We start from the raw sequence: 26,506 nt of genomic DNA, 5'->3' as shown, positions 1-26,506 counted from the left end.
GTAAAGAGTCTTGTGACAAAAATGCTAAAAGGAACTTTATAGCTATGAAAAATCATAGTACTTTGGATACTTAAATACATTTGAAGGCAAATACTTTTGTACTTCAAGTTTAAAGGGAGCACTTTTACTGGTTGTTTCCCATCACTACAATCGATAAATAAATCTTTTAAAGCAAATAATAATTTTTTTTTTTCCTCCAGAACACAGATTTCGTCAATTAAAAACGACATTAATCTGTAATAAGAATCGGTGTGATCGTGCATCTCTACACTGAGTGTTTGACTGCTCTGGGTGTGATTACTTCAGCCTGGTTGGCTTCCACACCTTTCTATAGCACTTGGGCTCAGATTTGGGCCTTAAATCTCTTGAAGCACTTCAGATTAAAACTGTACTTCTGGAAAAAATGGCTGATGAGGAACTGGAGGCTATTAGGAGGCAGAGGATGGCAGAACTGCAGGCAAAACAGGGGGTAAGTGGCTCTAAACCTGCCTAGAAACCAAAATCAGCATGGCAGACTCCAGCCTTCCTACTGTATATACAGATATGGGAAGGTACGTTTTAGACCAAACCATACAAACCAAAACAAACAAAATGATCATATATATATATATATATATATATATATATATATATATATATATATAATTTATAAATTTTCGTTTCTTCTTCTTGGTTTAGTTGCTTATTTCTAGCCGTGGCGCATATTTTTTTTTAGCCTGCCATTGAGATGCTAGTTAGCAAACATCACTTAGCTTTTATGCTAGTTTACAGAGCAGGAAAAGGGGGCGGGGCTTGACATCGAAATAAAACTAAAACACATTTACACATAAGTTAATAATTAGGGGTGTAACGGTACACAAAATTGTCGATTCGGTTCGTACCTCGGTTTTTCAAGTCATGGTTCGGTTCAATTTCGGTACGGTTATGGGGCAAAATGCAAAACATAAATTATTTTTTTGTTAAAGCAGATTATTATTATTAAAATTTTGTATTATTTAAAATAATATTTTATAATGATATTTTTGAATAACATTAAATATATTAACATTAAAATAGAATAAATCACATTCATTTAATACTTTTTTATTATATTGATTAAAATGAGTAATTGATTAAATTGGAAAACCCAGTCATTAGATTTGCACAGGTCAGGTCACTCTTACGAGGAAAGAAAGGTAGATATGTTGTGTGTTCAGGGAGTAAGACCAGGAACATTGGAGGTGTTTAAACTGTTCTATCATGGTGAGGATGGAAAGAGAAATGGTGTAGGGGTGATTCTGAAGGAAGAGTACAGTAAGTGTGTAGTGGAGGTGAAGAGAGTTTCTGATAGGGTGATGAACGTGAAGCTGGAAGTTGAAGAGTGTGTAGAGTATGGGTTCTCTCATTGTGTCTCCTGATCTGATCTGATCTGAGGTCTGCATCCATTATTCATACAGAGTTCTCATACATCACTAATCTTACTGTTCGTACTGAAGTCCATTTAGAAGCGAGAACCTTTTCACTCTTACATGAAAATAAATGTGGAAGGAGGAGTTTAACTTTTACTGAAGTCAAATCCAGTGGCTTTTATTGTCATTCAGCCAAATACAGTACAGTATCAGGCATGACATTATGGCATTATAACATTATATGCAGTGAGTAAATAACACTGATTATATCTTCATCGTGGCATCTGTTAGTGGTGGGATTTATTAGGTTTATTTCTATTTCTTCTTTCGGCTTCTCCCATTAGGGGGCGCCACAGCGGATCATCCGTCTCCATACCCCCTGTCCTCTACATCTGCCTCTTTCAAAACCACTACCTACATGTCTTCCCTCACCACATCCATAAACCTTCTCCTTGGTCTTCCTCTTCTCCTCCTTCCTGGTGGCGCCATCCTCAGCATTCTCCTTCTGATGTACCCATGTCCCTCCTCTGCACATGTCGAAACCATATCAATCTCACCTCCCTCACCTTGTCTCCAAAACGTCCTACATGCGCTATCCCTCTAATAAACTCATTTCTAATATCAGGTTTATATACAAGTATTTGTAAAATGATAGCTGAAATCTTCAGTCGTATTCGTGGTATGATGTTACGACCAATCACAATCGATCTTAACCCATCACATGACGTCTGGAACTTGAAACTCTGGAAACCTGGTAACACAGAAGATACTGTAGAATGCAAAAATGGAGGAACGGAGAGGAAAAAAATCCAAACTTTATTGGTCCACTAGGGGGCATTACAGAGCAATCCACACCATTTTGCACCAATAAGTAATTTTTAAAATATGGATTCCTGCCTTCTCCAGCGTCAATAATTATGGAATTTGTTGTGTTGATTCATTAATTATAATCCAGTTCAAAAGGTGAAGGGACTTTACAGTGAAATTATCAGAAATTCGAGCATCAACACCATAAACCTCTTCAGCAATCTGACCTACAGGAGTTTCTCTGTTGGATCAGAACACATCAGCGTGCATCAGTGAGTCTCGGCCGCCCACGACCCTGTTGCCGGTTCACCTTTGTTCCTTCCCTGCTGCACTTTTGATAGATTCTGACCACTGAAGACCAGGAACATCCCACAAGAGCTGCAGTTTTGGAGACGGTCTGACCCAGACGTCTAGACGTCACAATTTGTCAAACTCGCTCTTGCTGCCTAATAAATAAATCCACCCACAAACAGGTGCCATGATGAAGAGATCATTAGTGTTCTTCACTAGTGAACGTCATAATGTTCTGCCTAAACGCTGTATAAACATCGGACTCCTCAATGCCATTTTAAAATGTATGGCCAGTTATGATCATGAATTATGTGTGATTTGTTGCATTGGATGAACATGAACATACACACATTAAACACACTATTTCATCATTTGTCTGAATTGTTTGAACAGCTACAATAGTTTATATTAAAACAGCTTAACTTTTTTTTTTATGTTTTAGGACTCATCTGGTGAACAACAAGGACAACAGGAAGCCAAGCAACGGTATGACACTATAGTTACATCATTAGCTTCACTACATCTGCAGCAGCTGTGTTTGATTTATAATTGTCGTAAGTTTTTATGTGGGTTGTTCAATTGTGTGAAGTCTTATTTCCTCCTCACAGAGAAACCGAAATGAGGAACACGATACTGGCCCAGGTTTTAGATCAATCAGCTCGTGCGAGATGTGAGTTTAATTTCTCAGTGCACTCTATGGATAAAAGTTTGTGGACACCTGACCATAAGATTGGTATGTTCTTTTTGAAGAACCACATTTGATCTAATAATAACCTCCACTCTTCTAGGGAGATGTTTCACTAGATTTTGGAGTGTATTTGTGGATCATCCAGCCACATGTGGATAATAAAGTGATGTTAGGTGGGGTGAGGAGGCGTGGGGTGCACATTCATCCTAGAGACTTCAGTAAGCTTGAGGTCAGAGCTCTATAGCAGGAGATCTTCCACTCCATCCTATGCAAAGCATATCTTCACAGAGCTGGATTTGCTTAGAAGAGCATTGTCATGCTGGAAGAGGTTTGTGGAATTATTATGGTCAGGTGTCCCAATAATTTTGTCCCCCCCATATCTTAAACATTACACGGTTACTAGCTGTTGTGACTCAGTTCCTCTGTGCACCAGCAGGTGGTGCTGTTCTGCTGAACCTCACTCGTTTCTGTGTTTGATTGCAGTGAGTAACTTGGCGCTGGTGAAACCTGACAAAGCAAAAGCAGTGGAGAATTATCTGATACAAATGGCTCGGTTCGGCCAGCTTGGGGGAAAGGTGAGCACGAGGAGCACAAAAGACAAAAAGGGGACCGAATTGCAGTCAGAAAGAAAGCTAGGAATAATTAAAAGATTAAAGAAAAAGATAAAAAAGAAAGGACTTGGGAGGAGCTAAGGAGTAATAAATAAATGTTAGAAACGAGATAAAAACAAACAGACAAACAACATGGAAAAAGAAAATAAAATGAATAGTATAAATGGAAATGAATAAATGAATATAAAAACTGGGTAGGAGGAGTATGTAAAAAAAGTTGGAAAGAAGGATAAAAGTGACCAAAAAAGAAAATGTGAAAATTAAGAATGAAAATAGTAGGGACTGTAATAGAAGAAAGGAAATCTGAAAAAAAGACAAGTCAAAGGTGGAGGAAAAGCAAGAAAGGAGGGAAAGCAAGAGAATTGCATTGAGGAGAAATGGTATAAACATAAGCATAGACGGGATCAGACAAAGGAACGTAGCCGGATGAAAGTCAGAAAAGAAAAGAAATGTGAATGAGAGGAATAAGAACATATAGTAGAAGAAATGAAAGGAAATGAACTGAATCATGAAGGACTAATAAGTAAGAATTAAAAGTTGTATACTTGTATGTTATTTAATAAAATGTATAGGCCTTTATATAGACTTTCTAGTTTCGGGTCGTTTATTTTTCCTGTATGATGTAAAAGCAAAGCTGCATTAAATAAATGGGAAAAAAAGAATTCTGTGATGGAAATGTTTTAAGGTCTGCATCATCCTCTTCTCAGATCTCAGAGTCTGGATTAATAGAGATTCTTGAAAAAGTCAGTCAACAAACAGAGAAGAAAACAACCGTCAAGGTAAAACTCCATCTGCACCTGGCATTAAGGATTAGATACACTGTATGGACAAAAGTTTGTGGACACCTGAACATCCCATTCCACATTTAGTCTCTATTTGGTGTTATAATAACCTCCACTGTTCTGGGAAGATGTTCTACTAGATTTTGGAGATTTTGTGAGATTTATTCAGGGTGTTAATAAAGTCAGGTACTGATGTTTGGAGGCCTGGGGTGCAGTCAGTGTTCCAGTTCGTTCCATAGGGTTGCGAGATCTCCATAGCAGAAAGATCTTCTCCACTCCAAACCAGGCACACCAGATTTTCATAGAGCTGGCGTTGTGCACAGGGGCATCGTCATGCTGGAACAGGTTTGGGTCTCCTTGTTCAAATACCAAGAAAATTATTTTTTTTTCCCACATCCAAAGACACATTATAAAAGGTTTGTGGTAACAGTTTGAAAAAAACACCATATGGCTGAAAAAGTCAGATGTCCCAATACTTTTGTCCATATAATGTAAATTATAATTGATTATAAGTTTGCTAGAACACCCCCTCCGCTCTCTTTCAGTTTAACAGGCGGCGAGTGTTGGACTCTGATGATGATGATGATGATGATTATTGAAGCTCCAGTCGGTGTGCTGGTGAGAGATGACTGCGCTCCCCCCGATCTCAAATAGCGCCGGTGTCTAAAGAAAGGTCCGATTAATGGAGAACAGCGTCCTGGAGGGGAAAGACGACTCCTATACTTTTGGACACAAATATTGTGGATTTTTCACTAGTAGTTTTTTTTTCCCCCACAACTATTTACAGTGTAATTTTCTACGGACCGCTTTGGCATCGAAACAGATCAGGCCTCAGTATCATCTCTTAATTCGTGTATCCAGCATTCAACTGTTTACATAATAAAAAAAAAACCTTATATAAAACTATGTACTATTCTGAGTCTTTCTATTGTGTATGGCCAGTGTTTTTAGATTGTTCATACATTTTATACAGAACCCAGCAAAATTGGTGTGAATGAGGATGTGATTAAGCACCTGTGACCTGTAATTAAATGTTACATTTACCGTATTTTTCGGACTATAAGCCGCTACTTTTTTCCCACGTTTTGAACCCCGCGGCTTAAACAACGAAGCGGCTAATTTATGGATTTTTCCATAATCTTTTCCTGGTTTCACAAACTTTAAGCCAAAAAACTGAGCGACATAACATTAGACCAATGAAATTTCCAAACGAAAATGAAAAAACGCACCTCACCTGTGTTCTGAGCTGCACGGCTTCGGGAGTAAAAACGGTTTCCAAAACTCGTGCTTTTTTTTTTTTTCTTGGCAACAGCGTTAGGGGTTAGTCAAAGAAACTTAGAAATGAGCATCAGAAAATAATAAGGACATATTCCTCGGTCTTACACACATGCAGTAATACCGGGAAATGCAGTGGCATGCTTTTCCCAAAATACCGCTATGCTCCTAAAGGAAGCGCAAAATATTTCACCTGTTACACCGTGTAACGTGTCTTTCATTAAAGCCTGTGTAAAGTACATTAGTTTAGACACCTGCTTATAGACAGGTGCGGCTTTTTTATGTTCAAAATAAAAATCTTTGTCAAATTCTGTGGGTGCGGCTTATATATGGGTGCGCTTTATATTCCGAAAATTACGGTACTTTACAGCATATTGTATTATGGTGTGGATGGAAAGAGAAATGGTGTAGGGGTGATCCTGATGGAGAAGTTTAGTAAGAGTGCAGTGGAGGTGAAGTTGAAGGCGTGATGATAAATGTCATCAGTGCTTATGCTCCACAAGTGGGTTGTGAGATTAAGGAGAAGGAAGATTTCTGGAGTGAGTTAGAAGTGAGTTTCAGATGAAAGATTGGTAAGACTTTAATGGGCATGTAGGTGAAGGGAACAGAGGTGATGAGGAGGTGATGGGTAGGTATGGTTTTAAGGAGAGGAATGTGGAAGGGCAGATGGTGGTAGATTTTGCTAAAAGGATGGAAATAGCAGTGGTGAACACGTATTTTAAGAAGAAGGAGGATCATCGGGTGACGTATAAGAGTGGAGGAAGGTGCACACAGGTGGACTATGTTTTATGTAGCACAAGGAAGTTTTAAACATAAATGTATATAATTATGTAATTTATGTAAATACTCACCAAGTTAGACATTTTGGGACATTGTTTTGTGTGCAGGATTGAAGAAATGATGTGTCATGTGATTGAGGATTGCACAGTGCAGGTAAGGGGCGTGGTCTCAGTACCCCTGTAGTAAGTGTGCTATGCGCATGTGATTCAGGGAAGAAATTCAACTAAAATTGCACTAAATTCTCTGTATTTCCCTGTTATAGGTTACCCTGCAATTTTGTAAATTCCCAGTTTATTCCCAGTAATTCCCATGTTTTCCAGTCTTGAAAATTCCTGGAATTTTGCAATGCTACTTTTGATTGACGTGCTTGTTTGGTTTAAGTGATTGTTGCTACTTTGCCAACTACAGTACACACACAATCAGAAGAAAACACGTATATCAACCATTAAATCCTGAATCTTTCTGCTCCACAGGGATTTATGCTGCAAACATCATGTTGTGTCTGAGCTCTGGGTTCACTCACACTGTGGAGGAAATTGTCTCGGTGCACTCAGGACCTCGAATAAATTGCTCTTTTTTTGTCGCTGTCTTTTGTCACAAACACAAATGTGGCGATTGTGCAATATTTCTGGCACAGAAGCAGGTCTGGACCGCGCAGTCTATTGAGCTAACTCCACAGTGTGTGCTGTGTGCCTGCAGGCTTTTTTGTTTTTCGGAACCGGAGGTTCATCTACTTCCACTTATTCCCTCTGAGTCATTATAAAAAACAAAAGAGTGAATTATCACCTAATGTTCAGACAAAACCATTTTATTTTTTATTTTTAAAACCATCATGTCCATGAACGTGTCTCGCTCCGTGTGACTGCGAAAGAAAAAAAGAACACAAAGGAACGGTACACTTCTGATGAAAGTGTCTGAGATATTTCTTTTATTTGTTTTCTTTTCCGAGATTAAAAACAAAAAAGGAAGATAAAATCAGACAGCGAGAAACACACGAAACGAAGTTTTACAATATTACACATTATTACACGCCGACCCACGCGGTTACTCTCAGGCTGAAGTGCCGTGGACTCAGAAGAAGAGGATTCCAGAACGAGGCTCAGTCGACATGAAGAGAAGACGAATAAGAAGCGTCTCTACGGGGGGAAGGAGATGGACTGAGAGAAGAGGAGTAAAATACGCTGAAAAGATGTTTATAAGGATAAGGGGGTTTGCTAAATGACGTAGATGTAAAAACGTACTGTAAATGGAAGGAAGAAAGGAACAGAAAGAAAAAGAAAGAAGCAAGCAAAGATGGACTAAATGAATGAGAAAAAGAATGCAATGAAGGAAAGACAGAAATATTGTTTTTAAATGAACGCGTTATTGTGTGATGTGCTATATGATGTGTGTTATGTGATGTGTATAGTGTGTTATCTGGTGTGTATGATGCGTTATATGCAGTGGTGAACTGATGCTGAACTGTATGTTGGTGATGCCACCAAGCGCCAATCAGAACAAGAAAGTACAGATATGCAAAAAAGCTACTCAAGTACAGTAACGAATTACATTTACTTTGTTATATTGGCGTGATATCGGAGCAACTGATTATCAGGATCTACAGTTCCTGAAATAAAGAAAAAAACTAAATGGCACACAATACATTCAATTTAATAAGGTTCTAGGGGGTGTAGGGAGAACAGTGTTCTGGAACAGGGGTGTAGGGAGAACAGTGTTCTGGAACAGGGGTGTAGGGAGAACAGTGTTCTGGGACAGGGGTGTAGGGAGAACAGTGTTCTGGGACAGGGGTGTAGGGAGAACAGTGTTCTGGAACAGGGGTGTAGGGAGACCAGTGTTCTGGAACAGGGGTGTAGGGAGACCAGTGTTCTGGAACAGGGGTGTAGGGAGAACAGTGTTCTGGAACAGGGGTGTAGGGAGAACAGTGTTCTGGAACAGGGGTGTAGGGAGAACAGTGTTCTGGAACAGAGGTGTAGGGAGAACAGGAGAAGCTGTAATGACACCTGACACTACAAACAGGAATGAGAGTTAATACACACACAAGTGTTATGAAGAACAAACCAAATATAAACCTCACAATGTCCAGTTTAACTGATGGATTATTTCTACTGCACACTGTATTACGCTGCATGTGGTGTTGGGGTGAGATGCCGGCGTGGAGACTGAGCTGATCTTCTTCTGCAATCAGGCTCTTCTGTCTTGCTACATCACTCAGCAGACCAGTCTGGAGATAACAGAGAAGGAGCTGGATCAACCTGAAGGTTATTTATTACCAGCTTTCCTATCGTTTACAGTACATTTATATTCATGAAAAAAATGTATACTGATGATTCAAATTCAATTTGCATGTGGTTTTACTAAAGTAACGGTTTTAGTCCAATTGTTGCTATTGGAATTCTTTTGACACATAAAAGAGAAAACAAGCAAACAAGCAAAAAAGCAAGAAAGCAAGAAAGAAAGAAAGAAAGAAAGAAAGAAAGAAAGAAAGAAAGAAAGAAAGAAAGAAAGAAGGGAAATGAAGGAAAGGATGTAGAAAATAAGGGCTCCAAAATGAAATGAAATGTCAGAAAGAAAGAAAGAAAGAAAGAAAGAAAGAAAGAAAGAAAGAAAGAAAGAAAGAAAGAAAGAAAGAAAGAAAGAAAGAAAGAAAGAAAGAAAGAAAGAAAGAAAGAAAGAAAGAAAGAAAGAAAGAAAAGAATGTAGAAAATAAGCGCTCCAAAATGTCATGAAATGAAATGTCAGAAAGAAAGAAAAAAAGAAAGAAAGAAAGAAAGAAAGAAAGAAAGAAAGAAAGAAAGAAAGAAAGAAGGCATGGATGGCAATAAAAACACCAATTTTGTGGGAAACTCTTTTTCTCTGGAAAGCATACAGGATTTTCTCCCGTCAATCTCATTTGAGTGATTATTATGAAAGGATGCGATTGTTACAGTGCAGTAGGATCGAGCTGTAGGGGTTAAATCAGAAGCGCACTACAGTCTGGAATCTCGTGTTTTAGCAGAGTTTAGTATTTATTCTGGTTCTCATGCGGGTTTGTAGCCAAGCTGTAGAATTGTAAAGAGCTGAAAGAAAAAATGTATTAAAAAACAATGATCGTGTGGCATCTCTGTAGAAAACCAGTGAATAAAATCAGTCAAGAATAGCACATACATGCTTCGAGATAAAAATGCAATTAATTTGCTCTTGCTTAGTTTCATTAGCGATCTTTCCTGTATTACTGCTAATTACAGTGCCACAAATCCAAGATATAAAAAGTAGGACTACTTACTAACTTTCGAGAACTTTGAAATGAGTACCTACGCGTTAGCTTCATTAATCTAATGACCTCTTAATTGAGTCAATTATCTTCATCTATATTTAAAATGTTATCTTAAAAAAAAGCCTGCCGAAGAGAAGGAAACACTATAACCCCCTCTCCACCACCCCCCACCCACCCCACACTCTTTCCTGCACTTACGACTGAATATAAGGGAAAAGAGAAACAATAGTAATCCAAAAAACTGGCCTTTGGGGCAAAACAACGGAGGCAAAACGCAGCTACAGCTCATTAGTATACAGTATAATTAGGCTTAATTAACATGTTACTTGATTTCATGAGCCAAACTACTTTACAGTTCATTGGCACTGTGATAACCTGCAATTTGTACAAAGTTAATGGTGTATAAACAAATTACAAATGATTTAAAGAATATATTATATATTATAATATTATGGGCCAATATTACTACATTATATTGTAACAACTATTGGGACGCCTGACTTCCAGCCATGTGTGGTTCTTCCACAACTTGGAGGCACACAATTGTATAGAACGTCTTTGGATGCGGTGGCGTGAAAGTTTGCCTTCACTTGAACCAGGAAACTGAAACGTGTTTCCAGCATGACAACGCCCCTGTGCACAAAGCCAGCTTCATGAAGATATGCTTCACATTGGGTGAAGTGGAATATCACCTATGGGATAAATGCTTGTGGTTGAATGAGCACAAATTTAGTGGAACATCTCCCCAGAAGAGAGAGAGAGTGGAGGTTATTATAGCAGCAAATGGGGACTAAATGTGGAATTGGATGGTCCAAGACCTTATGGTCAGGTGTCCACAATCTTTTGTCCATATAGTTTTGTCTACACCCGTACATTAATGCCATATGGATCCACAAATTAATGTCCAATTTCTGATATGGTTTTCATGCACAGGTTTGGAGTGGAAGATCTGCTATTGAGCTCTGACCTCAACCCTATTGAACACCTTTGGGATGAATGTGAACGCTGCACCGCAGGTCTCCTCACCTTACACAAATCTCCACAAGCACACTCAAATAATTTAGTGGAACATCTTCCCAGAGGAGTGAAGGTTATTATAACAGTGAATAGAAACGGTCTAATGGTCCAAACACGTTTGTCCATATAGTGTATTTTGCGATTTCTATGTGTTTACATACACATGTGTGTGATTTAGGTTAATATATTCCTTACCTGAGCTGTGCTGCTTCACATTTCATCATCCATGTCAGAGTTGTGATTATTCATCTGAGGATAAGAGAAACATAAAGACTCTTTAACATGAGCACCAACACGTTAACATTTCGCTGCAATATGTTCGCATTCATCAACGAGGGCGTACTGCGCTACGAATGAGACCCGAGTCTCAGTGTCCGATCTCGGATCAGTAGTTTTCTCCCAGCAGCACTGCCTAATGGCTGGGAATGAGGACACGCTGGGATGACGCAGAGAGACAAGTCAGCTCTTGCTGAGCCTCTTCTCTCTAACATATGGACTCTCGCCATGAGAGATAAAGCTCTCATCGTTTATAGAGGAGCACAAGCAGACTGGAAAACAGCTTGGAGAACAACAGGAGGGAGTAAGAAAATGTGGCAGTACCTAATTACTTGAAGATCTGATTTAATGCGCAAATATAACCAACCGGTGTGAAGATGCCACTGCATCGCTTCCAGTTATCGTGTAGTCCAGAGGTTCGAAGTTGTTTCTTTGTCACATACTTGCAATATAGAGTTCATGTAATGCACTGTAGTGAGATGGTTTGTCTTCATCCCACAATTCAACACCAAACAGACAACAAACTCACACATCATAATATAGAATAGAGCTGAGCTATAAAATACCACAAGGATCTAATTGTAATTCTGCAAACACTTCAATGATCATCTTAGATGCCAGTGTTGGACAGTAAGGAAGTAAATGTAATTCGTTACTTTACTGAGGTAGTTTTTATGTGTCTGTACTTTACTGAAGTATTTTCATTTGAGGAAGCTTTTACTTCACTCCATTTCAAAGTCAAATTTTTTTTTTTTTACATTTTGTAAAATCAGTCGTTCCTTTTTATTTACGAGGATAAAAACATAAACACCCAGCGAGTCACCAATCAGGATCGAGCGCACGCTCTGTTTTAAGTAGTTTAGAAGAAGATTTTGGTCTCATGATGATTGTAATATAAATCAATCAGTGTTTGAGTCATTAATATCATTTTATTAATAGATCAGTGTGCTGAGAGTCACATTGGAGTCTTTACACATAAACTGAGTTGATTAAGTAAAAGGTCTTGTGATAAAAATGATAATAGGAACATTAAAGCCATACTGAAGTACATTTGAAGGTAAATACTTTTGTAAGTTTAAAGGGACACTTTCACTTTTGCTGAAGTAATATTTTACCTTGTGAATCTCTTTTTTTTTTTTACCTCAAGTACATATTTTGTGTGCTGCATCCACCACTGTTAGATTATTTCTGCATCAACTGTATTTGATGAGATTCGAAGTCAGAGATCATTTACAAAATTGCTTGCAGCAAGAATTTCGGCAAAAAAAAAAAAAAAAACATCGTTCTTTTTTTATGATAGCTCAATAGTTGAGGGATTGGACTCCAGATGAATTGGGGGGCAATATTTACACCCAGGCACCAACTGATTATCAAGATTTAATAACTTGAATGATTTGATTCAAGCTTATTACATCTCCCTTAATTTATTTTCGAAGGATTGCTCAACAGACTACAGACTTAACTCAACCATGTAACCTTCATATAGAAGCAGGAAATCGCTGAAGCATGTGCGTAACATGATTCTGAATACTCTGAACTTTCGTATATGTTTTTAAATATCAGTCATTTTGAACCGAGGTGTATATTTATTTTTTCCAAACTAATTTCTGGTTGTCGGTGTGAAGAGGCTGATACTTCATTTCTACTACGTTGCACAGCCATGAAACAAAAACAGTACCTAGTGAGGGAGCGTTCTGGGAGGAAGAAAAAGCTCTTGGTAATATTAACAAAGCAGCGGAGTAATTGCGGCTTCGCTATTGTGCTCAGGACACACATGGAAGGGGGCTAAACCTACTTCATTTGTCACTGCCACCAGGTAGAGGACCAAGGTAATTACATATAATTGTAACGTGGCTTCTGGAATAATAGTTGTGTCTATATATAGATGTCTCTGAAAAAGCCTGACAGCAAAAGTGCTCTCTGCAAGGGTTTTTCTTCTTAATAAGTTCTTTAACCGTGCTTTTGTAGGATTGTGTGTGTGTGTGTGTGTGTGTGTGTGTGTGTTTGATTTAGATGAATGCAATCAAAGAAAGGAAGAGGAAAATGTGCTGGCTTAGTGGAAATTTGTGCTGCCACAAGCAAATCTGTCTCAGGTGTCAAACTAATAACAGTGTGATTAGATGGCTTTTCTGTTTGTTTATGAGGTGGAGGTGTGATGATCCGTTTTTATATGAAATATATGTTAATATATTACGCATTAACGCAAATTCATTGTAACGGCACTCATTTTATTAACGCGCGATTAATGCGGTTTTATGTTTGACCGTTTTTTATTAAAATTATAAATATATAAGTATAAAAGAGGCGAAATCGAAACCTCCAACGCAACACACATTTATTATTCATGACATCCTTTCTTAACTCTAAAAATTAACACCACCAAAAATCATTTTTAATCACTTAACATTTTTTGCGCCAAGTCTCAAATAAAGCACCAAAATCCGCCACGATGCAACAATGAACCCTCTGGGGTCGAAAAACGGTCGAATATTTAGTCTTCATGCTCTATGTTGAGTTTGGTTTTACTAATAATAAATATACATTTGCATAAAGAATCCGTATTTGTTGATGGTCATGTTCAAATTGGAAAATATTAATTTAAGGTACATTTAGAACAGATAAAGTTGTGATTCATCATGAGATAAAGTATGACAATCATGCGATTAATATATATATATATATATATATATATATATATATATATATATATATATATATATATATATATATATATATATATATATATACACACACACACACACAAATATATATTAAATGTCACTCTGAATTATTTAAAATGTGAGACTTCCATGTTTTGGCTCTTTCAGCTGGAGATTTTTGTCTGTCAGAAAGCAGAACTAGTTTTGCATTTAAACGCATTTATCAGCTGTCACTGTGATTCGGCACGCTCCCGTTCCTTATTGTGCTTATCTCATGTCTCCAACCTTTTCAACAACGACACACACACACACACACACACACACACACACACACACACACACACACACACACACAAACACGCATGCATTGTCCTCTTTAAACCCACTGATTGCTGTTTGGTTATCTATAGAGACGCAGAAACAGGCTATGGTGATTCAGAGTGAATTTGATAGAATAAAGCTCATTACCATGTGTGGCTCGTCATCACTGGCCTCTCCCAGCTCAGGAGTGTCTTTGCGGGCACCTCGGCGCGGGCTGGGGGTTCTGGGAGATCCTTCTCGACTGCTGGTTGATGGGTGGTATGGTGAACCCCCTGAGCTCCCACCATGAGAAAACGGAGAACCTACAGCACATAAAGAACTTTAAACTTTAAGCCTAAAAAAGGTTCAGTGTTAAAATTCTGCTAGTGGTTTTGAGATCTGGAATCGATTCTAGAAACACTTAGGATGAGCCAGGAATACCATCTGAATAAGGTGCTAGTCAATTCCACACACACTCACACACACACACACACACACACACACACACACACACACACACACACACACACACACACACACACACACACACACACACACACACACACAAACACACACACACACACTTATGGTTTTAACAGTCTGGAGGAACCCCACAAGGAGACCTGTGGCAAGACTACCTGCTGTATCCCCATTTCACAAGAAAGAAAGAAAGAAAGAAAGAAAGAGAGAAAGAAAGAAAGAAAGAAAGAAAGAAAGAAAGAAAGAAAGAAAGAAAGAAAGGAAGGAAGAAAGGAAGGAAGGAAGAAAGAAAGAAAATGCACATGAATTTCACTCAACACAATATTAATTTTCCAAGAAGGTAAAAAAAAAAGGCAATAAACCAAAAAATGTCATAATGGCTGATTATCCAACACCTGCTCAGAGGACATGCAAGAAGCTGTAAAGGCACATGCTGATCTTATGTTCTTTCTTTACAGTGCACTATATAAAAACACTCTTTGTCGACAATGAAGGAATAAATCTGAGGTGTATTTTATTCATAATGAGTTTTTTTAAAAAGAAAAATGAATTAGTTGTAAGCTTGGTCTCCCTACATATTCTACAAAAACTATACTCGATAGTAATTATTTAGTTCATATAGAATAATAATTATAATATTAGCAATATTAAATATTTACAATATTATATTATGATAATATTTAACCTGTTTTTTTTTCTGCACGCGTGAACATATTGCACGAATAACGGCACAGCTTTTGCACTTTTATTTTCATTATTCTGTTGCAAATGAGAATTTTTTATGATTGCAATTCTATTTTTTTTAATTATTATTCAATTCTCTTTTTTTTTAGCTATTTAAATTCTTAATTTTTTCAATTCCATTATTTAGTCCTTTCCGTATATTCTTTACGTTTGTACATATGACAGATCAAATTAAGCTGAATGAGAACTGCTGTATATTTAAACTGCCTTCATGAGGGTCCACATGCATCTGTTTTCTACACACCGTATATCATTAACAGAGAGAATCAGTGAGGAAATCATTTACTGGGGTGTTTTCAAATATCGAAAAGTTTTGTAATTGAATTTAAGTGCCACTGTACATTACTCCAGAGCATTTCGTGGACCTTAAATCGTTTCATAATGACTCCATGAGAACGAGAAAGTTCTCCGTGAAGTAAACCTTCATAAAGCCACAAAGCTGACAGTCAAATATTGCTTTTTCATCTACTGAAAAAAAAAATCTATATATCACACCAGGATAAAAAAGCATGTCCCAATCTTTCATCATCACTATGTTTCAATTTCAGCCATAGAGATGTGAATTGTTTTTTTTTGTTTTTTTTGTACTAATGGCTGGTAAAGTGACAGAGAAATCTCTCAGTGCTGAAGCCCCTCAGTGTGCTCACATTACTGACTCAGACACATTGATCGCTCATCGTCGGCGCAGCTTTAATTAAAGCAGGGATGAATTAGACAGAAGTGTAGAAAAATAGTGAAGAAAAAAGTGAGACAGCAAGAGAGAGAGAGAGAGAGAGAGAGAGAGAGAGAGAGAGAGAGAGAGAGAGACTCAGAGAAACTAAGCTGTCAATCAGAGATTAGAGAAAGACTAAAGAGATGAATGAACATTCTGCAGAAATGGACACAAACACACACACACACACACACACACACACACACACACACACACACACACACACACACACACACACACACACACACACACAGATGTGGACCGGTTTCACAAATTACTCATCCTTTCTCATCGCCTCACATCAGTGATTTAATTAGCAGATCATTGCCAATTATCATAACGACTTAAACTCAGCTATTTAACTTCAAGCCTATTATTCAGCAACTACAACGGATTATGGAGGAACTACAATGTAAGTAATAAGCGATAGTGAGAATGATGAAGTACATTTGAACCTGCTGACAGATCATTTATTGGATAAGGTGTTTAATTAGAAATAGAACTAAAATCAAAAATATTAAAATAAAAAATGTTGGCAAACCTGATATATGTAATAAATATGGAAATCTGAAGATGATATACTGTATATATAAAAAAAGATTGGGACACCTGAATTTTCCAGCCATATATGGTTCTTTCCAAAAATGTTACCACCAAAATGTATGTACACAACACTACATGATGTCTTTGGATGCTTTTCCTGTTCCAGCATGACAATGCCCCTGTGCACAACACCAGCTCCATGAAGGATCAATGAATATGCATGAATATCCTTCATGAATATGCATTAAATGGAATGCCAATTATTGCCTTAAAATATCACACGAATTAAAATTACTGCACCAACAGCAAGTGCTAAGAATTTTATCCATCCATCCATCCATCCATCCATCCATCCATCCATCCATCCATCCATCCATCCATCCAGCCATCCATCCATCCATCCATCCATCCATCCAGAGAACACCCTGGAATGGGGTGGCAGTCCATCCATAATCGCAAATGCACACTGGAAATAACAAGTCTGCAATTCATGTTTTTGGACTGAAGGAGAAAACCAGAGAACCCTGAGAAAATCGGAGACAGGATTCAAATCTCAAGAAGGTGCAAAGCAAACAAAAAACTCCGCGTTTCCCAAAGAATCCTTTATGTATTATATATAAACCTTTTATTATTATATGAAAATCTCAATATACTGCAGTAACTTGAGGTGATAAAGCTCAAGCCCTCTGTATAGAGATTACCACTAGGGGGCAACATAAGCTCAACCCTCTCACCACATCATGACCAGTACAAGTCAATATTTTATTTTATCTTGTGCAAAGGATAAGAGGAAAAGAAGTTCAGAAAGATCACCATTGTATCTGGAAAATGACTGACCTGTGTGCTCCTGCCTTTGTCTGTCCATCCTGTCCAGGCTGTCCAGCAGGCCATCAATCTGAACTTTTATCATGGTCAACTCGCGCTTTATGGTCTGCAGCTCCTCCATTTTCACTGCACAGGCACATTGAGATAGAGATAGTGAGATAGAGAATTCCCACTTTAAACAAAAGGTTAGAAAAAAGTAAAACCCGGCCATAAAACTGAGCTTTTTTTTTTTTGTGAAATAACGACCGGGGCAGTTCGAGCCGAGGCAGATGATATCACTTGATCTGTAACGACTTCTTCAATGAATTGCACACACAAAACACTCGGAAAAAAAACTATTTCGTTCCCTTATAAAATCCCAGGCCATCATTCTGTGCCTCAGTGTTTCAGTGAACATGGAATGCACAATGAGAAATACCAGATGACCAATCAGCTTGGAGAATGAACGATAAAAGGGGTAAATGAGACACTAGGATTAAAAATGAAATCGACATGAAATTACAGAGCGATTCACTGAACAAGCCGACATTTGGACCCTGGAGCTGAAGCACCGAGGTGACCCGAGACCTGCTGCGGTGCTAATAGCATGTTCCAAACACTCTCTTATTCTTTCTGCTCTGTTAATTTGGTGTAATGGCATGCACTGATAGGGCCGTCTCCATTAAAAGACAAAAGGCTACAGAGAAGAGGCTTTTAATAAAATAGCAACTTAAGCCTCTCCCGAGACCAGCTGATTATTCAACTGAAATCCAACAGGCAGAAAACAAGCCATACATTAAAGCATTATACTTACAGCACAGTCAAATGCAAAAGTTTGTGCCCCTCTCCCCTATAGTTTTGAAATGTCCTAAAGTAAGTAAGAACATTAATCCTGGTTTTACAAAAAAAAAAGAAAATTCTTAGAAAGGTTGTTTGGTCTCCAGACCTGATTTGAAGAAGAAAGTTATTTATTTATTTATTTATTTATTTACAATTATTTAATTAAAAAATTTTCATGTAAGTCAAAATCTTCCAGGGTTCTATATAAAATCTTCGAAGTTCTCAATAAGCTTTTTGATTAAATCCAAGGGTCCCTATACTAAAGTCTGAGGGTCAAATACTGCCCTCCCCTACATTTGGAAAAGCACTCTGATTAATGCCAGAGACATATTTTGAAAATACCATTTTTAGATATGTTTCACTCGTATCAAATCTGTATTTCATAATTAAGGAGGAATTAATAGGGAAAAATGTCATAAAGAAAAATAATAAAATTCTGGGAAGAAGTTTTACATCAGGCCTTTCTAACTTTTTGGTACAATGCCTGGGCAGACCATTGCGTGATAGATACAACTCCAAATGATTGCTTGGTCTCTAAATACAGAACTTAATTCTGGTCATCGTCTTGTTGTATGGTGAAGTCGGTTCCAATGAGCTGCCATTTAGAGGGAATTGCATGGTGATGGAGTATGGAATGGTAGCCATGTTGGTTCATATTCCTTTCACCCATAATAAGTATTCACCTTCCCTGCTGTAAAAGATCCCCAAACTATTAAACTTCCACCTCCATGTTTGACTGTGGGGCTGAGGCAGTCTGCTAACATCTTCTCCCCTGTTTTTAGACAGATGTTTTTCTGTCATATTTGGTCTCATCTGTCCACTTTCTTTCAGTCCAATTATTGTGTGTTTTTCAACTTAGTTTGTTGCATAGAAACATCTGAAAAAACAAAAGTCTAGGTGTTTCACAGGTCCTGTATATCGTTATATTGTTGATTTTTGAGTGTGATTTCACATACACTTGGCTCTGCTGGATGAGTGGGGTCTGGAGGAACTCTTGGAAGACGAGCAGTCTCGGCTGCGTCTCTGCCTGGAAGAAGATGAGCGTGCTCTCTTGGCCAGGCTGGAACTGTGGGGCAGCGCAGGCACCGTGGATGGGACGCGCTGGTAATCAAACACCCTGAAGAGCACAAATGGATGCTGCAATTACCTTCACTTATTTACACACACATTCATAACAGCACAATTTATACAGTGTACACAGAGTGGTGGACAGTCCTCCAAACTCCTGCATAATGAGGGAGTTTTCTTTAACCTTATACATAATCAGTCACACATTTGTTACTCCAAACACTTGCTAGCAATCACTGACACGTTTTCTGAGGAAATCTTCACTGCTAATGCTAGCTTTATGGCTGAAAATTAGCTTGGCTAGCCAAGTAGCAAAAACTAAACTTCACAGGATTTCATACTGTTGTTTTAACTTCTGCTATTTGCCAACTAACTAACAAAAACAGTTTCTGAAACGACATTAATTCAACGTTCATAAATACCAACTATACTTTTTGCTATTGCTTGTCAATGAATGCTAGCCAGCTGAGCTAACCTGACGATTTCTGAGAGGAATGTTTATGCTGCGTTCATAAATGTTCAATATTTTGTCCTGCTTTCGCTGGTCAGCAAACTATAAGGAAACGTGTCAGGAATTCCTGAGAGAAAATTTCATTCATGAAGGTTTATTTATTCCCCAGCTAAGCTTAGCATAATAATAAGCTAATATGGCAAGATTTCTGAAAAGTGTTTTTTTTTTCCCACTGTTGCCAAATAAACTAGTTAATAAGCTAACCTTCTGAGAAATGTTTATTCTCAGCTAAAGCATTCTGGATGAGGAATTCTGGATGATTTTAAAACAAACTGTCATAAAATTTCTAAATCTTATTTTGCCCATGTCCTAAATAAAGGTCTTTCCCAAACAGAAGCTTACATTTTTTCATTTTAATTAATCATTAATGCATTCATTTTGTCTCATGAATAACGTTCCATATGAGCACACTATCAATGCGTTTCAGCAGCCGGCTCAGTGTTTGCATTTCAGCAAAAGTTTATGAGTTCGTTTCAATTTGTGTATGTGCATGTTTGTCTGCGAACGCAGTTAACCAGTACGGGAGTGTTTGCATTTCAAAACATGAGAAAACCGAGTCAGCCAGGTGGAGAACAGATTCCTGACACGTATAAGAACCAGAACCATTGCTCAATGGCAGTACTTCTCTATTGTACACCAGTTCTAAAACTCTCCACTCCTCCTTCACCAGCTTCCTCGCCGATCCCCCCTTTTCTCTGTCTCGAGGCCCTCTTCCTTCCGTATGATCAGTGGTAAGAAGGTTCTATCTTCTACAGAATCAAATTGCTGCTGTCAAAGCCTATCAGAAGCTCTATCCCGAAGACGATGACGGGAGATTTTAGGAGCTCATGCTCGCTTGGATACTGATACCAACCATTATATCAGAGATAGAAAAAGAGAGAGGGAGTGTAAGGGGAAAAAAAAGAGAAAACATTTTTTGGGGAAGATTTTTGCTAACTTTAATCTGATCAAATATGAAGGCAAGAACAGCTGCTCAGTTATCACTAGCCTGCTTTATTGTGTCATAACACATAGTGGATACAGTGAAAAGGCCAGGAAAGCAAATAACAACACACACACACACACACACACACACACACACACACACACACACACACACATATATATATATATATATATATATATATATATATATATATATATATATATATATATATATATATATATATATATATATACACACACAAACGCACACAGAAAGAGTTTCTTTGTCTTTGTACAGTTGCATGCAGGACATTTAAAAGCACTTTCCTCAGATTCCTCGTCTGTACCTTTCGTAATTACTGGCCCTCCGGGTGCTCAGGCACTTTACTGGCCATTTACTTTTAATTACATTTGTTAGAAAGCTGTTCATTATCTTCCTGAGCGCGGATTAAAGCTGGAGCACCCCGGCCAGATTGTATCAGACCGCTGAGTGACAGCTGAAACAGTCTGCTGATTGCGAAGTATATCAAGGAGACAGGATTAAGATGTGAGAAAGCCTTTAAGCCCCTAATCCATGACTGAGCAGATAAGATAGAGTAAACAATTACTCAAGTCCTGCTTTGGCAGCTCGCTGAAAGAGAGCGCTCATTTGCAAATCGAAGAGTGTTTATTTAGTTGTCCGGTGTCAACCTTCTGAGCCTTTACACTACCATAATTTACGGAATTAACTGAGTCCTCTGAGCTTTCTGGGGTGAAAATTGTTTTAAAGAGTGATGTTGGATTAAAATGATGTGCCTCAGACCTGCCTGAAGCTCTGCTCGGACTGGATTAGTTGGGCAACATAATTATTAGAGTTGCATTTTTGTCCCACCTGAATCCATTATGTCAGTATGTCTGCATTGAACTCTGCTGTGTTTTAAGAGATGAATAAACACCCTGTCCGAACGGACATGCTGATAAAAATTTCATTATATCCTGAGCTTCTGCTTCAGTAGAAAGACACTCCAGGAAATGCTTGCTCTTTTTTATCCACTCCTTTCAAAATGAACCAGCAACAAAAGATGATAAAATCTCAGAACGACAAAATATAGACAGCCTTTAAAAAGATGTATTGGACATGGCAGTTGTGCATAAAAATTATGGTCATGTGACCACTAAATGATCAATTAGATCATTAAATAAATTACAATAGAAGATGGGTAGCTTGGGTAGATGGATAGCTACCGACAGTTTCTTAGCATTCATTCAAAACAAAGGTTTATCTAAACCCAGACATTCGTAATTTTTTAAGAGTATGGTAGTTAGTGGAACTATTAAGAAGAGTTTGTACAAATTTTACCTAGAAGGCTGCTGCGCTGCTCTGTACATAAATACATACAATAAATAAATTTTTGGGCAAATATAAAACGCATTGTGGGACCCAATGAAGGTTGTCCCCAAAGAAATTCACTAATATGGATTGGATTTTTTTAAATACTGAAGGTGGTGGTGGTGGTGTGTGTGTGTGAGGGGGGGGTCGATACCAATATACCAATAGACCAATATCAATTCTATATATCAGTCTAAGAGTTTGGCAGCTCAGTGGTAACCTTTCACTTTTCAGGCTTTCGATGATGACTAAGCAGATCAGCACCGATCTCAGGCCAAAAAGACTTCAGATCCACAGATATTCCTGGTGCTCTGCCCCTTGCCATGCCTTGAAGAGCATTCTGTAACTCTTGTGGTGTCATCACTGTGATTCCGTGGTTTTAAAATTGGTCCAAAAGAATTAGAAAGTAGCACGAAATTCTAAGTCACATAAAAGATTATCATTGATGTGCCATAAAGCGCTCTTTTGGTTTTGTGGATCCTAGTGATTCCCACAAAACTATGGTCCGAGAAGCTAACTGGAACGATGGAACAACCTCTAAAAACATTTAGTTAATGACTTAAACCATAAAATCTGACCAATCTTGCTAAAAAAAACAAATTATCATATGAGTGAACCCACATTTATTGCCTTTGAGTCTGATGGAAGTTTCTCCAAAGGTTGAGGTAGGTTTCTATCAGCTGAGTTTTCAGAGAAGCCATATGTGGTTCAACATGATTCCTATCTGTTGCATATTCCGTACAGTTGAAGTTTCCTGCCAATAAAAACAGATTTTCTGTGTTGCAATTTCTTCTACTTAAGAAGAAAATGGAAGAGGTCTTTAAGAAAAATTGAGAGAAGCCATGTGAAATTCTCTCTTCAAGGTGAAGAGAAGGATACACAAGAATCTCATAGAGAGACTAGTCCTTTAAGGGCTTATAAAGTGTTTTTAATTTCCATTATTAATGCATATCTGAAAGTTTATTTTTATTAAGGATCTTTCTTAGTCTCGGAGAAATGTCCTTCATTTTTAAAAGCTTTATTTTTTTCAGCAAATTGTTCTAAATCGGGAAAACACTCCTTGCATGCTCCTCGCACATGTCTTGCATTCTTAGTTGCTCTCAAAAAGAGTTTAATGTTCTCTTCACTATAGGTTAGTTTTGGAGCCTCATTATGTGGTTGATCATGGGAAGTGCTGCACTCTGAGAGGTCAGTTTCCCCGTGTCAGTTTGAATCAACACAATACTGTCTGTCCTTTTTGGTTTACTGTGGTGATGTTGCTTCTTTCTCTTCTTTTGTAGTGTTTTAAAGGCACACTCGTCTTGTTCTCTCAGTAAACACTGATCCTCTATCGACTTCATGTCATGGTTCTTGTCAGAGTTCTGCTTCTCAACATCATTCGCTGACTGAGGCCTTTCAGATACCGAGACTACTTTTGTATCCACCTTAATCACTTGTTCTTCTTTCATTTGTTCTGAAGCTGCTGCTAAACCTGATGAATCTATTAAGAATTTATCTGTAGGATTTTGTACAATGTTTTCCTCAGGTGTCTCTGCTGCTGTGGGCACCTCGGTTCTAGCCGATTGTTCTGCCTCTTCTTCCTCAGGTGATTTTTCAGCTGAAACTGATGGAATGTTGTACTTGGCTTTCTCCTGTTTTGTTGGCCCTCACAAAATATCCTGTTTCACCACCCTGGGTAAAATTAAACGTTAAATCTAGAACTTCTTTATTATCCTTTAAGACCATAAACACAAAACACCTAATTGACACTATATATTTCAGTAATGGCGATTTACAGCGGCTTAAGATCATTTTGATTGGGAAACTAACTTTCCATATCGCTCTAATATTTCAGTCAGCACTTTAAAAAAACATTTTTAATAAAGGGCCGCACGTTGGACAGAAACACCTTTTTGGACAGAGAAGACAGCAGCAGCACTGGGACAAAAAAAATTTTCAATAACAACTCCACTTTCCACCAAAGTGTTCGCCAACTCCCCGGTTTTCAAAATAACCCACTACCGCGTTGTTCATTCTAGAAGCCCGGCAGGACATTTTCACATCCGACCACTTCTCTCACAGCTACACTACACTCTTCTACACCGGCGTTCATTTCACCACACGACGCCATGTGAGGAAGTTGAAACTCCCCACCCTCAAAGTCATTCTGCCAGTGATAAACACAGAGATGGACAGAGAGAGGGACAAAGTCAGAGAGAGAAAGAGAGGGATAGGGCTGTGTGGTGTTGAAGAGAAGCTTTGTGTTCTGTGAGTCTTCTTCTTCTTCTTCTTCTTCAGAACTAACCCTAGCCTAGTTCTGAAGAAGAAGAAGAAGAAGAAGAAGAAGAAGAAGAAGAAGAAGAAGAAGAAGAAGAAGGAGAAGAAGACTGGTACAAAGTGCAATTCTTCCTCTTTCACAGAACACAGAGCTTTTCTACAACACCACACAGCCTCAAACATCTTCAGGTCTCCCACACTCTAATAAACATTAAAATCAACCACAATCCTTGATTGTAATAGTCTGGAGAACATTCTGTTTCAGTCTGCATTTTGTGTCACTTTGTTCTTCATGGTCAGTTATATTGCCATTTTCTCCTGCCCAAAAATAAAATTAATCAGTTGCCATATTTACCCGTTTCTCCAGACATATTTAAAACCAAGAATAAAACACTAAAAAGTCCTAAAAAGACCTTACATTTCAAACAGTGACTGTAATCTGTAGCAGTGAGTAAAAGCGTGAAAAACTGTCTCTCTTTGTGAACTGAACGGACCGTCCTGTAAAACATCAGGGTTTAAAATACAAATAAAAGAGTTCACAGAGATAAGACAGTGTAAAATCCTCCACTGGAGGTCGGCAGATTTTTTGGTTAATGGTGGATTATACAGTGTCTCCACTCCGGTTTAATATCATCATTAAAACCAAGTACATTTCTCCACTGGGTGTCCACCCTCCCACTCAGCTTTTTCTTATTTAAAACACTTGTAGAGCAGCTTCTCCGACACTGTCCCAAAGTTCATCTCCTTTTTACCCCTGCACTCCAGAAGGGGACCTCCACACCCGTCACCTGTGTTCCTTAGCTGGTTTGGCGGCAGATCCACGCATGCCAGCTTGTGGCAGAGAGACGGCATGGCCAGGTTGATGTTCACCAGTGTTCGCCCCCTGTAGGAGGACAGCTCAGTCTGCCCTCGATGTGCTCTACAGTGCCTTCCCAGTTTTTTTTTTTAATTTGTCACTCAGACCAGTCTTTAAGGCCAATAGCCTGGAGACGTCCAAAATGTCACAAATTAAGTATATGTTATCAAATATCGACCTACCAGGCACATAGTACAGCGCCCCCTGTGCTGTAGTATCCAGCAGGTCATTTAGTTTTGAGGGCTTTAATATGACCTTGAATTCCTGTGGCCTCCGAATGCTCTCTTTCTATCTCCAGAGCTTTCAGAGATCTGGTAATGTCTCTTGTGACATTGAGTGTACTGTTGATAAAATAGTTTTATTTGTGCTTTTGTCACATCTCACCACTGCTGTAGGGAGTTAAAAGCTGCCTTCTTCAGTTTAAAACTATTCCATACATAATTAAAAGACTCCAAAATTTAATTTCAGCATCAGTGGATAAGATGTTGTAGTTAAATCTCTCAATTCTAAACTTGAACACCGCGTTAAGCTTTTGCACGTTAAAACTGCAAAAACATTGGCAACACACCACATTCACCCTTACCACAGAGAGAGAGAGAGAGAGAGAGAGAGAGAGAGAGAGAGAGAGAGAGAGAGAGAGAGAGAGAGAGAGAGAGTAAGAAATACAGAGTGAGATTAACAGAGAGAGGGACACAGTGAGAGAGACAGAGTGAGAGAGAAAGAGAAAGTGAGAGAGAGAGAGAGAGAGAGAGAGAGAGAGAGAAATAGACAGAGAGAGAGAGAGAGAGAGAGAGAGAGAGAGAGAGAGAGAGAGAGAGAGAGAGAGAGAGAGCGTTCTGGGGTCTGCAAGTTTTCTTCTTAAGTGAAACAAATCCGTGGTGTACACAAGGCAGGAGAGAACCTGCTAAAGAGTAAGTAATAACAGAAACCATTAAAATTTATGCCATTTGGCAGATACCCTTATTCAGACTTATGTTTATCTCATTCATACAACTGAGCATCTATGGGGTTAAGGGCCTTGCTCAGGGGCCCAGGATTGACAGCTTGGTGATGGTGGGATTACATGTGCATGCTGTTTCAAGTGGGATGTTACATATGGGAGATGGTAGGAGGTTAAGGCTCTGGGTTACTGATTGAAATGTTGGGGTATCGCCAATCTGCTACTCTTGGGGCCCTTGAGGAAGGCCCTTAACCAGCTGTACTGTAAACTATATGTGACAAGCAAAAATAACCTTTCATTTTTTCACCTTTTTATAAATGAAACCTCCCAG

General features: G+C 38.4%; 2 protein-coding genes across 2 annotated transcripts in view; one reads left to right on the top strand and one right to left on the bottom strand.

Annotated features, from left to right (window-relative positions):
• The first annotated feature begins 224 nt into the window (after nt 1-224).
• pdcd5 (programmed cell death 5) lies at nt 225-5,473 on the top strand. Its single transcript, XM_083553203.1, has 6 exons — nt 225-469; nt 2,929-2,972; nt 3,095-3,156; nt 3,658-3,749; nt 4,493-4,564; nt 5,113-5,473. The coding sequence occupies exons 1-6, from the start codon at nt 404-406 to the stop codon at nt 5,164-5,166; spliced, it is 390 nt and encodes a 129-aa protein (XP_083409329.1). The 5' UTR covers nt 225-403; the 3' UTR covers nt 5,167-5,473.
• A 2,054-nt stretch (nt 5,474-7,527) lies between these two features.
• The window catches only part of LOC310732534 (RNA-binding Raly-like protein), an 83,317-nt gene continuing 64,338 nt past the window's right edge, over nt 7,528-26,506 (bottom strand). The window contains exons 4-9 of the mRNA XM_083553181.1: nt 19,208-19,368; nt 17,445-17,558; nt 14,297-14,451; nt 11,088-11,141; nt 8,603-8,843; nt 7,528-8,338 (exon numbers count right to left, since the gene is read on the bottom strand). Coding sequence (XP_083409307.1) covers nt 11,103-11,141; nt 14,297-14,451; nt 17,445-17,558; nt 19,208-19,368 — 469 coding nt within the window. The 3' untranslated portion in view covers nt 7,528-8,338; nt 8,603-8,843; nt 11,088-11,102. The remainder of the gene's footprint in view (nt 8,339-8,602; nt 8,844-11,087; nt 11,142-14,296; nt 14,452-17,444; nt 17,559-19,207; nt 19,369-26,506) is intronic.

The sequence above is a fragment of the Silurus aristotelis genome (genome assembly GCF_946808225.1).
Source record: "Silurus aristotelis genome assembly, chromosome: 10".
Taxonomy (NCBI): Eukaryota; Metazoa; Chordata; class Actinopteri; order Siluriformes; family Siluridae; genus Silurus; species Silurus aristotelis.
This window is presented reverse-complemented; position numbering and strand designations above follow the sequence as displayed.